Source organism: Boleophthalmus pectinirostris, unplaced genomic scaffold, assembly GCF_026225935.1.
Source record: "Boleophthalmus pectinirostris isolate CB_2022bp ecotype Guang Dong unplaced genomic scaffold, ASM2622593v1 HiC_scaffold_8, whole genome shotgun sequence".
In the NCBI taxonomy this organism is placed as follows: domain Eukaryota; kingdom Metazoa; phylum Chordata; class Actinopteri; order Gobiiformes; family Gobiidae; genus Boleophthalmus; species Boleophthalmus pectinirostris.
In genome coordinates, this window is record NW_026571515.1 from 5,903,628 (window position 1) to 5,916,643 (window position 13,016).

Consider the following 13,016-nt stretch of genomic DNA (forward strand, 5'->3'; position numbering starts at 1 on the left):
TTCCCAGTTATTAGCCATCTTCCAAGCCCCTTACAAAAGCACAAGCGAAATTTTTTTATTTTTAATAAACCAGGAAAAATACAATCAACAAGGGATGGGCATTCGATTAAATTTTCTTAATCGATCGTCGGGAGAATTAACAATAAATTTTCAATTAATCATTTAAAGTTTTTTTGTTAAAATTATTATCATTATTATTACTATTACTAATCTGCATAAATAAACTCAAATTTACGACATATAAATCATAACACATCACATCAGCCCGTTTGAGATGATAATGTGTTTATAATGCAGCTTTGTGCAGTTCTTACATAAATGAAACTTAAAACCGCATGGGAAAAAAATACAGCGCTGATGTGGTCAGCTTCTGTCAGAATAGAGGACACAACTCAGGGGAATTTGAGTGTTTCTCTCTGTGACAGAGGGATGTTGATGATGATGATGATGGTGAGTCTGTTCTGTGTGTGTGTCCCGTTGGAGATGGTTCATGTTTTCAGAAATCAGATGTGTGCAGGTTTAGCGCAGCTCTTAGGCTACGTTCAGACTGCAGGGCTTAACGCTCAATTCCGATTTTTTTGTGAAATCCGATGTTTTTGCGAGGTCGTTCACATTTCCAATTAAATGCAACTTGTCTGTGACTTCAGTGTGAACGGTAAACGGCCTGAAAGTGTCCCGCACGCTCATGGGAGGACACCATGACGTCAACCCCATGCGTCAACCGCAGCGAGCGTGCTCTGTGTTTACAGAAGTTGTCCAAATATGGTCGCGAGCATTGATCACCTGGCGATTTTACAGTTCCGGTTTCCGCCTGCTTCAGCGCAGAATAGTGACGTTTGTCGTTTGTTAATGACATGTAGGTCGGATGAATGCGCTTTGACCGTTCAGACTGAAGTCACATGTCAAAAGATCGGATATGTATCGGATTCAGGACCACATATCCAAGTGTCCTGGGTCACATTTGAAAAATTCGGATCTGTGCCGTTCAGACTCATTAAAAGATCGGATACAGGTCACATAGAAGCCAAAAAATCGGATTTGGGTCACTTCAGGCTGCAGTCTGAACGCAGCCTTTATGTTGCAGTAACAGGGATACTGCATTTACATGCACCATGACGAAACTGGGACACAGATGTGCATGTAAACACACTTGCTGAGTGGTACAGTGTCTCCAAGGAGGTGCCAGAGACCAAATGTGGGACTGTGAAGCCAAGACTCCAGTGTTTGTGTCAGACAAACATCGCCTCTACGCACAGCAACCTACACTCGGTTTGTCGATTAAAAACATAATCGACGAAATTCTTAAATATCAATTATCGATTAGTCAACTAATCATGCCCATCCCTACAACCAACCATGAGATTATAATATGTTTAATTCAGCTTTGTGCACATTTGTTTATGTTTTACAGAAATGAAACGTAAAACCACATGACTAATTTACATAAACCATAAGCACTGAAAAAACTGCTCATTCTTCGTGTCCTGATGCGCCAGCTTCTGTCGGACTAAAGGACACGACTCAGTGGAATATGTGTGTGTTCTTTCTGTGACAGAGGATGTGCTAATGATGATGAGTCTGTTCTGTGTGTGTATCGCGTTTGAGATGGTTCATGTTAAACTTATCAGAGATCATACGTATGCAACGCAGCTCTTTATTTAACAGCCATTTCACTCATGTGCAGTCACTTTATTTATCCCAGTTTCTCAGAGCCAGGTTATTGGCTAATTCGGGATACTGAGTATATTAAGGAAGTATTGGGCCGATAATGATGCATCCCTAACTGGCAGCAGTAGGTATGAATCATGGGGAAATAAAACAAAAGCTCGCCATAAGCAACTCGACCACTATGATAATATCAGTAGATATTTGTACTGACTGCGATGGCAATAAATGAAAGAAGAGTGAATGAAACAAAATACAACCCCTGGTCTGTTTTTGATGAATGGACAACAACACAACACTGTTAAAAGCTGAATAGTGCAATAAGGAGTGACATAAAGCAGAGTTTTACAAGAATACTCAAGACATTTTAAAGCAGAATAACCAAAAGCAGCTGTTACCTGACGATCCTCCCTCTGCTCTTCAGAGCTCTGTACAGCTCCAGGCCCTGGTGAGGAGACACTCTGCGGTCTTTGGCCCCCAGCATCAGCAGCAGGGGACACTTCATCTACACACAAGGACAGTGGAGTGGTGAGCATCTGGTTCAAATGTTACCACGCAAAGTCATCCTTATGCACGTATAGAAGCAGGACTCTGGAAGCATTTAGTCCAGCTGTTAGGGATGCACTGATCCAGCTTTTTTCAGTACTTTCAATACTATGGCTTAGTGACGGGCAAATGAGACGGAGCTCCGGAGCACGTCTCGTTCTTTCTGAAACAAATTTCTCCGGAGCACTGCCTCGGAGCTCGTCTCGCAGCAGCCGCTCACGTGACCAAAGTGTGGAAGTGTGGGTCCCTCCCCCTGCTGCTTCACTCTGCGTGTCAGTCGCATCAGTGTATCGAAGCGTTTCATTGGCTCGGCGAATGTTCCGCTCTGCGATTGGTTCAGAGTGCTTCAGAGTGTTCAGCGCACTTCTGCAGTTTGACAAGCGCTAAACTGCAAAAGATGCACCAATATTTCTTAAAAATGTTGGGTAGTGAGGAGTATTGTGTGACGTTAGTGGTGAATTTGGCGACTTTTGGCATTTGTTTCATTTTTCGATGGCATCTACAAGAAAAAAACGATCCATGGTTTGGGATCACTTTGATCTAATTCAGGGGTGTCCAAACTTTTTTCATCAAGGGCCACAAATCTAAACACAAACGAAGCAGAGGGCCGATCGAGGGCCATAAACTTGTGCTCAATACAGTGAATAATTGAAATATGTGCATGTTTAACACATCAGAATGAGCCATCACTCCTTTATTCATGCTAAAATTCTTAAAACCACACACTAAATATTAAATATTAGCTTTATCAAGGTAGATTTTCCTAAAAAAAAAAAAAAAAAAAAAACACTTGCAGTAGTGTTCATTTTTAATTGGTGCAAGGTAATTTGGGCCAATTCACTTGGAAGCCTGAGGGCCAAGAAAAATTTGTCTGAGGGCCGCATTTGGCCCACGGGCCGTAGTTTGGACATGCCTGATCTAATTCCACTTAAAGGTTGCATGGAGGATTTTTTTTTTTGTTTCAAATTGTCAGTGAAAGTTTAAAATACCATTACAGAGACGCAGCAGCCTTGTAATTAAGATGATCAAAAAAAAAAAAAAGAATGAAAATCTATCAACTGCGGACAAAGTGAGGCCAGAGAAACATCAGCCAATAGAAAACAAGGCTCCCTCTTTATCTATTGGCTGTTAGGTTGTCAATCAAACTTCCTACATTTCTAGTGTAACTGACTCGCGGCGCGCAGGGATTATGTGGTTTATGCAGCAGGTTTTAGAGGCTTTTTTAAACTGTAGCTTCCTCGCAATTCGCACAAAGTTTGTTGCGATGGCGGACGAGAATCCATGACCAGTTCACCGCAAAAGAAAGTCAGTTTTTGAGGTCGCTGAAAGAAGAAGAGAAGGGGAAAAGGAGCGAAGACAAACTGAGGTGATTCTTGGAGATTCCTTTCGGCGATGGCGCGACTGAAGCAGACGAAGGGTCTAAAAACTGTCACATCGGTCGCTAAATTATTTCTAGACAGGTCACTTCACCGGCTGTAAACAAGCGTGATTTCTAGAGTAAAGAGGCGGGAGGAGATGTTTCTACTGAGGCTGTGGAGGAGGGAGGTGGTGTCACTCATGCACAACATTTGGAAAAGGACTGTCGCTGTATCTCTTTTCCCTTGAAAAATCCTCTATACAACCTTTAAGCTGGTCACCTATTTTCTTATTTACAGCTGCTATTTATGTTGCTCTTTACATATTATTTTAAATCATCATTATTATTGTTGTTGTTAGTACAGTGTTGTTCTGCACACTAGTATTGTCTTACACTAACAATACTTCATCGACGCCGAGACACCTGCGCGCCAACGGTTAAATTTGTCCACTAGAGGTCAGTGTTTCTCCGCGGCCTCAAACACGTCGAAACATTTGAGACAATATTACGACTGAGGTGTTAATGCTTCACGAGGCTCCATCACTACTATGGCTTTAAAGTATCTGCCCGATCCGATACGCGATGTCAACCGATACCAGAGCAGAGACTGAAAACAGCATTTATTTCCTTTAAACCAAAATAACATAAGACAAAATTGATCCAAATGTGTTGTGGAATTGTTATTTATCTCTCAAGTAACTACAGAAAAGCTTAGTATAATACAAGCAGTGTTGGGGAGTAACAGATTACATGTACCGCCGTTACGTAATCAGAGTACAAATTATGAGTAACTGTATTCAGTTACAGTTACTGTTTCAATGAGTGGTAATTGGATTACAGTTACTTTGCTGAAATAAGTGGATTACAAGGCGGTATTTTCCTGTTTTCACATTTTGTGCTACATCCCATTTATTTATTTTTTTATTTCGGTAATTCCACTCATTGCCTGAAGCCCAAACAGAACGCGCGCGCAATAAGAGCGATGTAAACGTCATGTTAAAGTTGGCGATGTCAGTCACACAGTGGAAGCAGCAGTGCATTGGTAAAAACGCATTTGTGTCTTGGAAATTCTTCTCCCGATGTGAAATATATATAAAAAAAAAACAAACAAATATAAAATCGCCTACAACTTAAATGTGAAACAGGAGCTACTGGCACTAGTGAAAACAACCTGCATAGACTCATAATATCTGCACTACTGTCCTGCGACATACACACACACAACAAACACACACAAACACACATCTTCATCATCGTCATCAACCTGAGAACCCGCGGACCACGTCTCCTTCCGTAGTTACAGCGTGGACACCGCCGTCTCGTGCGCCGCGTGTGGACCGTGTTTTCTCGCGTAAACCGCACTTCCTCCTGTGCGCCTCTAAACCAGAACTAACACCAGGACTAAACCAGGACTAAACCAGGACTAAACCAGGACTAAAGCAGGACTAATCCAGGACTAAACCAGAACTAATCCAGGACTAAACCAGGACTAAAGCAGGACTGAACCAGGTTTAAACTAGGACTAAACCACGACTAAACCAGAACTAAAGACCTGGTCTAGACCAGGTCTAAAATCAGGAGTAAACCAGGACTAAACCAGGTCTAAACAACATGACACCTAACAGTAGGTTGACATAATTTAAGGTGATCTCATGTAAAAAATAATTTCTCTATCAATAATATTTTTTTATCTGGTGAAGGAAAGGCTGATCTTGTTATTGTCTTTTAACAGACAAAACCTCTTATATTCAGATCTCGTGGTCTTTGTTTCTCTACAGTAAACAGTTGCTTATTCATGGAGACTTGGGCTCAGACAATTTGAAGAAAACAAACAAGAATTTTCAGGATGTGGTTGCTACATTCATGTCGTTTAAAAAAACATGACAATATCAAGTAATCCAAAGTAATCAGATTACGTTACTCACTTTAAGTAATTTAATGGATTACGTTACAAACTACATTTTGGGGTATGTACTCTGTAATCTGTAGGGGATTACATTTTAAAAGTAACCTTCCCAACACTGAATACAAGTGTAAACATACTGAGACTTTCAGAGCCAACTACGACCCAAAAATAATCTTATTACACCAATTTATAGGTCCAACCAGGATATCAACCAACTGGATGAACTTACTGTCTCTGATGTAAAAAAAAACAAAAAAAAAACAATGTGAATTTACTCTGAATCTAGGATGATTACAGAAGGTCACATTTCATACGTAGCAAACACACAACAATTTTTCCTGATCACAATTACATTATTTTATGAACACTGGTGCTTTTCATACTCTGAGATGGGAAGACACAGTTTTCCCTATGGATTACATTGGATTTTACCATGAAATATCCAAAAAGTAAATCCATAAATGCTGACAATGATCATTTCTATTAGTGATGACCCAAGACCTCAGTGCACTAAAACAAAATTCTGACCTTAAGCAATATGAATTTCAGCTGGCGCCATTTGTATTAATATTATTGGCCTATAAAATGTTGTTGTGTAATCTGAAACACCGCAGTTGGCCCTCGTGTCTGACCTTTGGCGCGTGTGTGATGGGCGACCTCTCCAACATGGTGGCCAGAGCCTCAGGAGTTGGAATCTGTTCATAGGAGAAGTTCATACCGACGCTGCTGTATCTCCTAAACAAAGAAAAAAAAATTATAATTACTGTATTTTTTTCAGATTCCAAGTCGCACTTTTTTTCATGGTTTGGGTGTTTCCTGTGTTTTATACTCCATTGCGACTTTTCACACTGGCAGCCGCGAGAGGCTCTAGTCTTGTGTGTGAGTATCTGCTGCTCCTGTTCCTCCTGTACCACTGTCACTTCACTCTACTGCACATGTCTCCTGCAGAAAGAGCCTCTGTCCCGTCTGTATCATGTCAGTCGATCGCACCGTTACTTCTGCACCACTGAACAATTTGAAATTTAAACAAACTTATAAAGACTGAGCAGACTGAACACAAATGTCCCTAAAAAGAAAATCATATTTTGCAGATTACAAACTGCAAGTAGCGAAATATGCAGCCGAAAAAGGTAATCGAGCAGCAGAAAGAAAGTTTAGAGGGAGCGAGAAAGTTGTGGCAACCGGTAAGCCATGCAACTTGCCTGGAAGTCACTAGATGGATCGACAAATCCTGGACTTCAGTGAAAAACGAAACCATCCTGTCGGGATTCAGAAAGGCCGGAATAATTCTAACTGGAACTGATGCTGAGTCTGACGACAGCGACACAGAAGAGGAAGGCTCCATTTACCTCTGGAGGTCGCACAGTTGCTCGGAAGTGACACCGAGGATGAACAATTCAATGGATTTAGTGATTTGGAGTGAGATGGAGAGTTTGGTAAACTTGTTCTGTTCTGTTGTTTGTGTTATATTTATCTGAAGAACTGTTTATATGTGACGTTAACAGTCTGTTGTTCTCTGTTCTTTTGTTATTACTATAACTTGACTTTCAAGATGAAATATCGGTTCCTGATGTCGGTTCTGATTTTATAAAATAAATTTTCCCAAAAAAGTGTGACTTATAGTCTGGTGCAACTTATAGTCTGAAAAATACAGTAAATAAAAATGCAAAAATACAATAAAAAAAAAGTATAAAGTCATTATTCTCTGTATGCTGTATTAATTACCAGTCAGTGATGTCGCTGGTGCCCAGGAGAGTGGCTGCGTTCACCACAGGGTTCCTCACTGCACAGGCTCTGTACACGTCCGGGAACTGGCCAATCAGGTGACAGGACAGAAACCCACCGTGTGACCCCCCGAAAACCGCCAAACGCTCAGGGTCAAGGGTCGTGTCAGTCTGGAGGGCAAACTGAACGGCCCTCTGGGGAAAAAAAAAAAAAAAAAAAAGAGGTGAGTGGCAAAAGTTAAATCTGTTAAAACTGTTACAATTCACGTTAAAATGTTACAGAAAATATAACTTTTACTTGTAATTGTTAAAATGATTTAAAAGATGCACTATGTAAATTTTTCGTTTGGGGTCCGTCACCTGCTTGTTTCTATGGAGATGTCATTGCTCTGTCTGGAATGTTCCACAGTGTGACATTAAACAGCTCTACTTTACATTTATTCAATTACAGGTGGTTTTATAGCTCAAAAATACCTAGAAAAACAGGCATTGTGACTGTGAGCGGGGTCGCCTCTCCACAGATCTGACCTGTAACTTGGTCTGGTTTGGTCTCCATGAAGATAGAAAGGTTTAAAGCCATATTATGCAACATTCCAGACAAAGCAATAACACCTCCACGGAGAAAAGCATTTGACAAACCAATAGAAAAGTTACACAATGCACCTTTAATGTATCTTTTTGTACTGATTAAATTAAAGTTCTAGATTCATTAAGATTTATTATGAAGATTTTGACCATAACATACTTGTACATCTTGGACGTCTTGTTGACCGATTTGGCCAAGCAGAGACAAGATGCTGTCCTGGCCAAACCCCGTGGACCCTCTGTAGTTCACTGCAAAACAAAATGAAAATATTTCATTATTTATTAAATTTAATCATCTATATTATCATAGTGCAGAATTGTATTTATTAATAATGTAGTTTTTCCTCTAGAGGCTGAAATGAGAAAATAATAATTAAATGTACGTCGCTTATAACAAGAATCTAAAGTAATATATATGTACACTTCCAGTCAAAGGTTTGCACACACCCTCTCATTTAACGTTTTTTTTATGTTTTAATTTTTATTTTTACTACTTTCTACATTTGATATGCATACAGAAAACATCAAATACCGTATTTTCCGCACTATTAGGCGCTCTGGATTATAAGACGCACTGTCATTAAATGGTCTATTTTCAAACTTTTTTCACAAATAAACCACACCGGACTTTAAAGGAAACACAACAGTTGAATGGGTCAGTGTTTAATATTTGTTTATATTTGCTCCCGTTCTTCTGTATTTGCTTTTCTGTGTGCATGATGCGCTCGGTCCGCGAGCCCTGGACCCGGATGTGCGGGAGGACCAGACGCCGGACGAACGCTGGCGTCGCAGCGCGTCGACGACTGACCGTTCACCCCTCCGCACCCACCAATCCGCGGGTGCCACCTGTGGTAGTGGGGGTTTAAAAAGGACCATCTTCTGCCTGCTGGAGGCGGCTGGATCACTGCGGCCAGCTCGCCCTTTTGTTTGATGTTTTGGGTTGTCTCATTTTGAGTTTTGTTGCCGCCTGTTGCCTTCGTTAGTTTTTGAGACACCTTTTTGTTCGCAGTACAACTTGAGTTAGATTTGTTACATTGTACTTAGTTAGAGCTCTTTACTTTATTAGATTATTTTGTTTAATTCCTATTTATTTTCTCCTCAATTGTCTGTTTTTATTTTGTTCTTTACCTACACTGTAAATAATAAATGCACAATTTTTAGTTAAACCTTTAACATCCTGGTTTTATTGTTACTTTCCTTTCTCCCCTAGCAAAGGGGACGTAACAGTCAGTGGTTTTGTTTGTTTGTTCGTTCACGGTGACTCTGGGCTTTGTTCAGTTGTGGCGTGTAGGGAGGGTGCTGTCTGGGACCAACGGATTGTCGGCGTGTTCGCAGTGACTCAGTTGTTCAGTCGTGTCTAGAAGTGGCACATTGCAATCGCTTTTTCGGTTCGTTCCTCCGTTCCGTTCCTCGTCGGCGTGGAGTGATGAGTGTGTCTGTGGGTGTTTTTCTGCTCCGTGTGTGTTTGCGTGCGCTGCGGGTGGTGCGGCTTTGTAGTTCACTGAAGTCGTGCTGGGACACCCGAGTGGATTCGTGTATGGGGCGCTCTGGATTGTGGGGCGCGCAGTCGTTTTGTGATGGGGTTGGAGGCTTATGAGCGCGCCCTATGATGCGGAAAATACGGTATATGAAAAGATATAGAAAACATTTTTTTTGACAAAGCAAAGGGTGGCTACTTTGTGGATTGGAATAAAAAAATATTTTTAAAAATAGTAGTTATTCAATGTTTTTTTTTACTTCATATTTTTGGTCCCATCTGTGTGTGTAGTAAATGTAGAAAGTACTAAAAATAAGGTAAACATGAAGGAGATAGTGTGTCCAAACCTTTGAGTGAAGTGTGTTTGGTAGTGTATTTATTTATTTATTTAGAAACAAATTATTTTATTAAAACACACAGAGAGAAGTTATTACATAGCTTTTTTTTTTTACTCACCCATTAAAACAGCAAGTCCCAGTTGGACCAGACCCGCTGTGGTGATGTTCCACTCAGCGGGGAACTGGGAGTGAGGGCCTCCTGCACAAAAATCATAAAAGATTCACTGAAATAAACATCAGTAGTTAATCACAGTGTTAATAATTTGGGATATAATTTAATATATTTATAATTACCATGAATGAAGACGACTAGAGGTAGTTTGGTTTTGCCCTGAGTGGACGGTTTCACTAAAATGGCACCAAAATCAAGACCAGCTGCAAAAACACAACACAGAAATACGACGAAGCTTTAGAAACGGATTAGAAGGGAGAAAATAAACCCCAAAAAAAAAGCAGTTAAAAAGCTACTGTATTTGGCATTGTCCTCGTCCGCTGTGGGCCGCACATCCATGACGGTCCAGGGGAAGTCGAACGTGCTCAGAGGAGGAAGAAGAGTTTTCCATGAGACACTCTGTCCACCAGGGGGCAGGAATCCAACTCTCTGTTAATGACAAAACAGAATCACGTTCAAAATATTTAACATGATCATCAGCAGTTGGTCAGGTTAGTGTTTGGAGGGGAGACCTTGGGCAATGCACTTCACATAAGTAAGTGTAAGTCTGGTATATGTAATAGTATTAGTGATAAAATGTGAAGTGAGGGTCGTGTAGGGCAGTGGTCCCCAACCTTTTTTGCGCGACAGACCGGTTTTATGTCCGGAGGAAGAGAAGCAGCGTGGCATGGTATAGTCCTGTTTAAATCCTGTTTAAGTACTGTTTTAGTCCTTGTTTAGACCTGGCTTAGACCTGGTTTAGACCTGGTTAAGTCCTGGTGTAGTCTTGGATAAATCCTGTTTTAGTCCTGGTTTAGACATGTTTTAGTTTTGGTTTAGTCGTGGTTAGTTAGTTAGTTAGGACCTAGTTTAGACCTGGTTAAATCCTGGTTTAGTCTTGGATAAATCCTGTTTTAGTCCTGGTTTAGGCCAGAATTAGACCTGATTTAGTCCTGGTTTAGTCCTGGTTTGTTTAGACCTGGTTTATTCCTAGTTTAGACATGGTTTTAGTACTGGTTTAGACCTGATTTAGTCCTAGTTTAGACAAGTTTTAGTCTTGGTTTAGTCCTGATTAGGACCTGGTTTAGACCTGGTTAAATCCTGGTTTAGTCTTGGTTTAGTCCTGGATAAGTCCTCGTTTAGACCAGGTTTAGTCCTTATTTAGACCTGGTTTAGTCCTAGCTTAGATATAGTTTAGTCCTGATTTTAGACCTGGTTTAGATCTGGTTTAGTCCTGTTTAGGACCTGGTATAGACCTGGTTAAATCCTGTTTTAGTCCTGTTTTAGTCCTTGTTTAGAACTGGTTTAGACCTGGTTTAGACCTGGTTAAGTCCTGGTTTAGTCCTAGTTTAGACCTGGTTTAGTCCTGGTTTAGTCATGGTTTATTCCTGGTTTTAATTCTGGTTTAGAGGCGAGGTACAGTCCAGGCGTATGGAAGGAGGGGTTCGTGCTTTTGAGGCCTGGTACCAAACAACCCAGGGCATGGTGGTTGGGGACCCCTGGTGTAAGGTCGTGTAGATACCAGTGTGGGCGGAGTGTTGGGGCTGGAGCAGCAGACCACCATCAGGTCTCTGTGGATGGTCAGGAGCCTCCAGGATCCAAACACTCTCAGACCATCAGAGACGTCTGTGGAGAAACAGACACAAGAAAGTTTAACAGATTTCATTAACACTGACTATTAACAAATTAAACGACACATACAGGGAAAAAAACAATGGCAATAAGCTTTTAAAATGCTATAATGATGTTCCTTCACTATCTTACTCAGCGTAGCATTTTCCTGCATGTTTGAGTAGTAGTGTGTCGCCCTGCATTCAGTTCAATTCCTGTTCGAGTGTGACGTCACCCACAGAGTTCGGCTCCACTCAAATGAAGCTTGCGATGCTCGGGGTTACAGGCTCCAAATTAGGACAAAACAGAAAAATAAAAACGCCAGGATCATGCAGAGTGTGTTGCTACAAACATATTAAGATCAAAATGGCGAAGCTCACAGCAGCAGTTACAGAGAGACGGCCACAATAGTCCAGTGTAATTCAATAGGAGCTGGAAGTGCCCGCATGCGAACTTCCTGTTTGGGACGCGGCGGCTAGACTCTAGACTGTATAGGCGAGTTTCAGCTGACGTCATTGTTATTAAAAGCCCGTGTTGCATGCTGGGAAATATTTTGGTCGGAGGCAAGATAGTGGTCAAACACAGTGCGTAACCTCGTGTATTTATCCCCGATAATGGTAAATTCCTGCTGCATTATCGGATGCACAAATAGAAGCACGGAAGAAGGAAAATGTCTTTTTCGTATTCTGAGTGAAAAGAACCGCTAACGGTGAATTAAATGGCTTTCAAACATTCGCAGAGCAAACGTAGAAGATCCTAACAAACCGTGGACTCCAACAAGTTCAACAACACATCGAGACTCTTGGAGGTTTTCATCTTTTCTGCTGTGAATGGCCCAGGAGTTTCCACCAAGTCATTGTGGATATCGCGGAAGTGAATGTTTGTCCAGGTAGTTGGCGATTCTGACCAGAAATTTGGTTTGGTCCACCTTTTGTCGGGGTTGAAAACGGTGATTTGGCTCCCGTCGATGCTTATGACCAATTTCTGGTCAAATGGTCTTGGGTCCTCTGCCGTTAGAGTGGATAAATAACCGGGATCAATACCCTTTACGTGCTTTCTCACTCCGTCCGTCATGTTGAATTAGTGTTTCTTGCCGCCGACCAAAATAATTCCCAGCATGCAACGCGCGCTTTTGTCAACAATGAAACTCGCCTGTATATGTCCTTTATATATACAGTCTATGATACCATCTACCTATGTTATAGTTTAATATTAAAATACCCATAAAAGCAAATGTGTCTGGTTTAAAGAAAGCAGAATAGCAACACACACAGATATCAAATTGTGTTCTGCTTTTTCAAGGTAACCAAAGTCTTAGTTGCGAATAAACAAAAAGTCTGTGCTTGGTGTACTTGTACAGTTTGATCACTTTGTTGATTTTGACCTATGCTTTAAAAATTAAAGTAAATAGTAAGCTGTAAAGTTTAAAAGGGCACCATATTATGTTGTACCTTTATCTTGTGTTGGGTCCTGTTCATGACTGTGATGAGGAGGAGGAAGAGGAGGAAGAGGAGGTTCGGGTAAAAGAGAAAGTGAAGTCACGAGAGGAGGAGGAGAGGGCGGAGAGAGGGAGACAGGAGACGGAGGGGGAGGAAAGAAGGAGCTTGGAAGGAAGGGGAGGGAGCTAGGAGACGGAGGAGGGGGAAAGGAGGTGAG

General features: G+C 41.2%; 1 protein-coding gene across 1 annotated transcript in view; it reads right to left on the reverse strand.

Annotated features, from left to right (window-relative positions):
• zgc:136971 (S9 family peptidase) overlaps positions 1-13,016 on the reverse strand; it is a 42,016-nt gene that overhangs the window by 845 nt on the left and 28,155 nt on the right. The window contains 8 exon segments of the mRNA XM_055165647.1: positions 2,064-2,170; positions 6,107-6,209; positions 7,200-7,393; positions 7,944-8,032; positions 9,717-9,797; positions 9,893-9,973; positions 10,067-10,199; positions 11,272-11,375. Coding sequence (XP_055021622.1) covers positions 2,064-2,170; positions 6,107-6,209; positions 7,200-7,393; positions 7,944-8,032; positions 9,717-9,797; positions 9,893-9,973; positions 10,067-10,199; positions 11,272-11,375 — 892 coding nt within the window.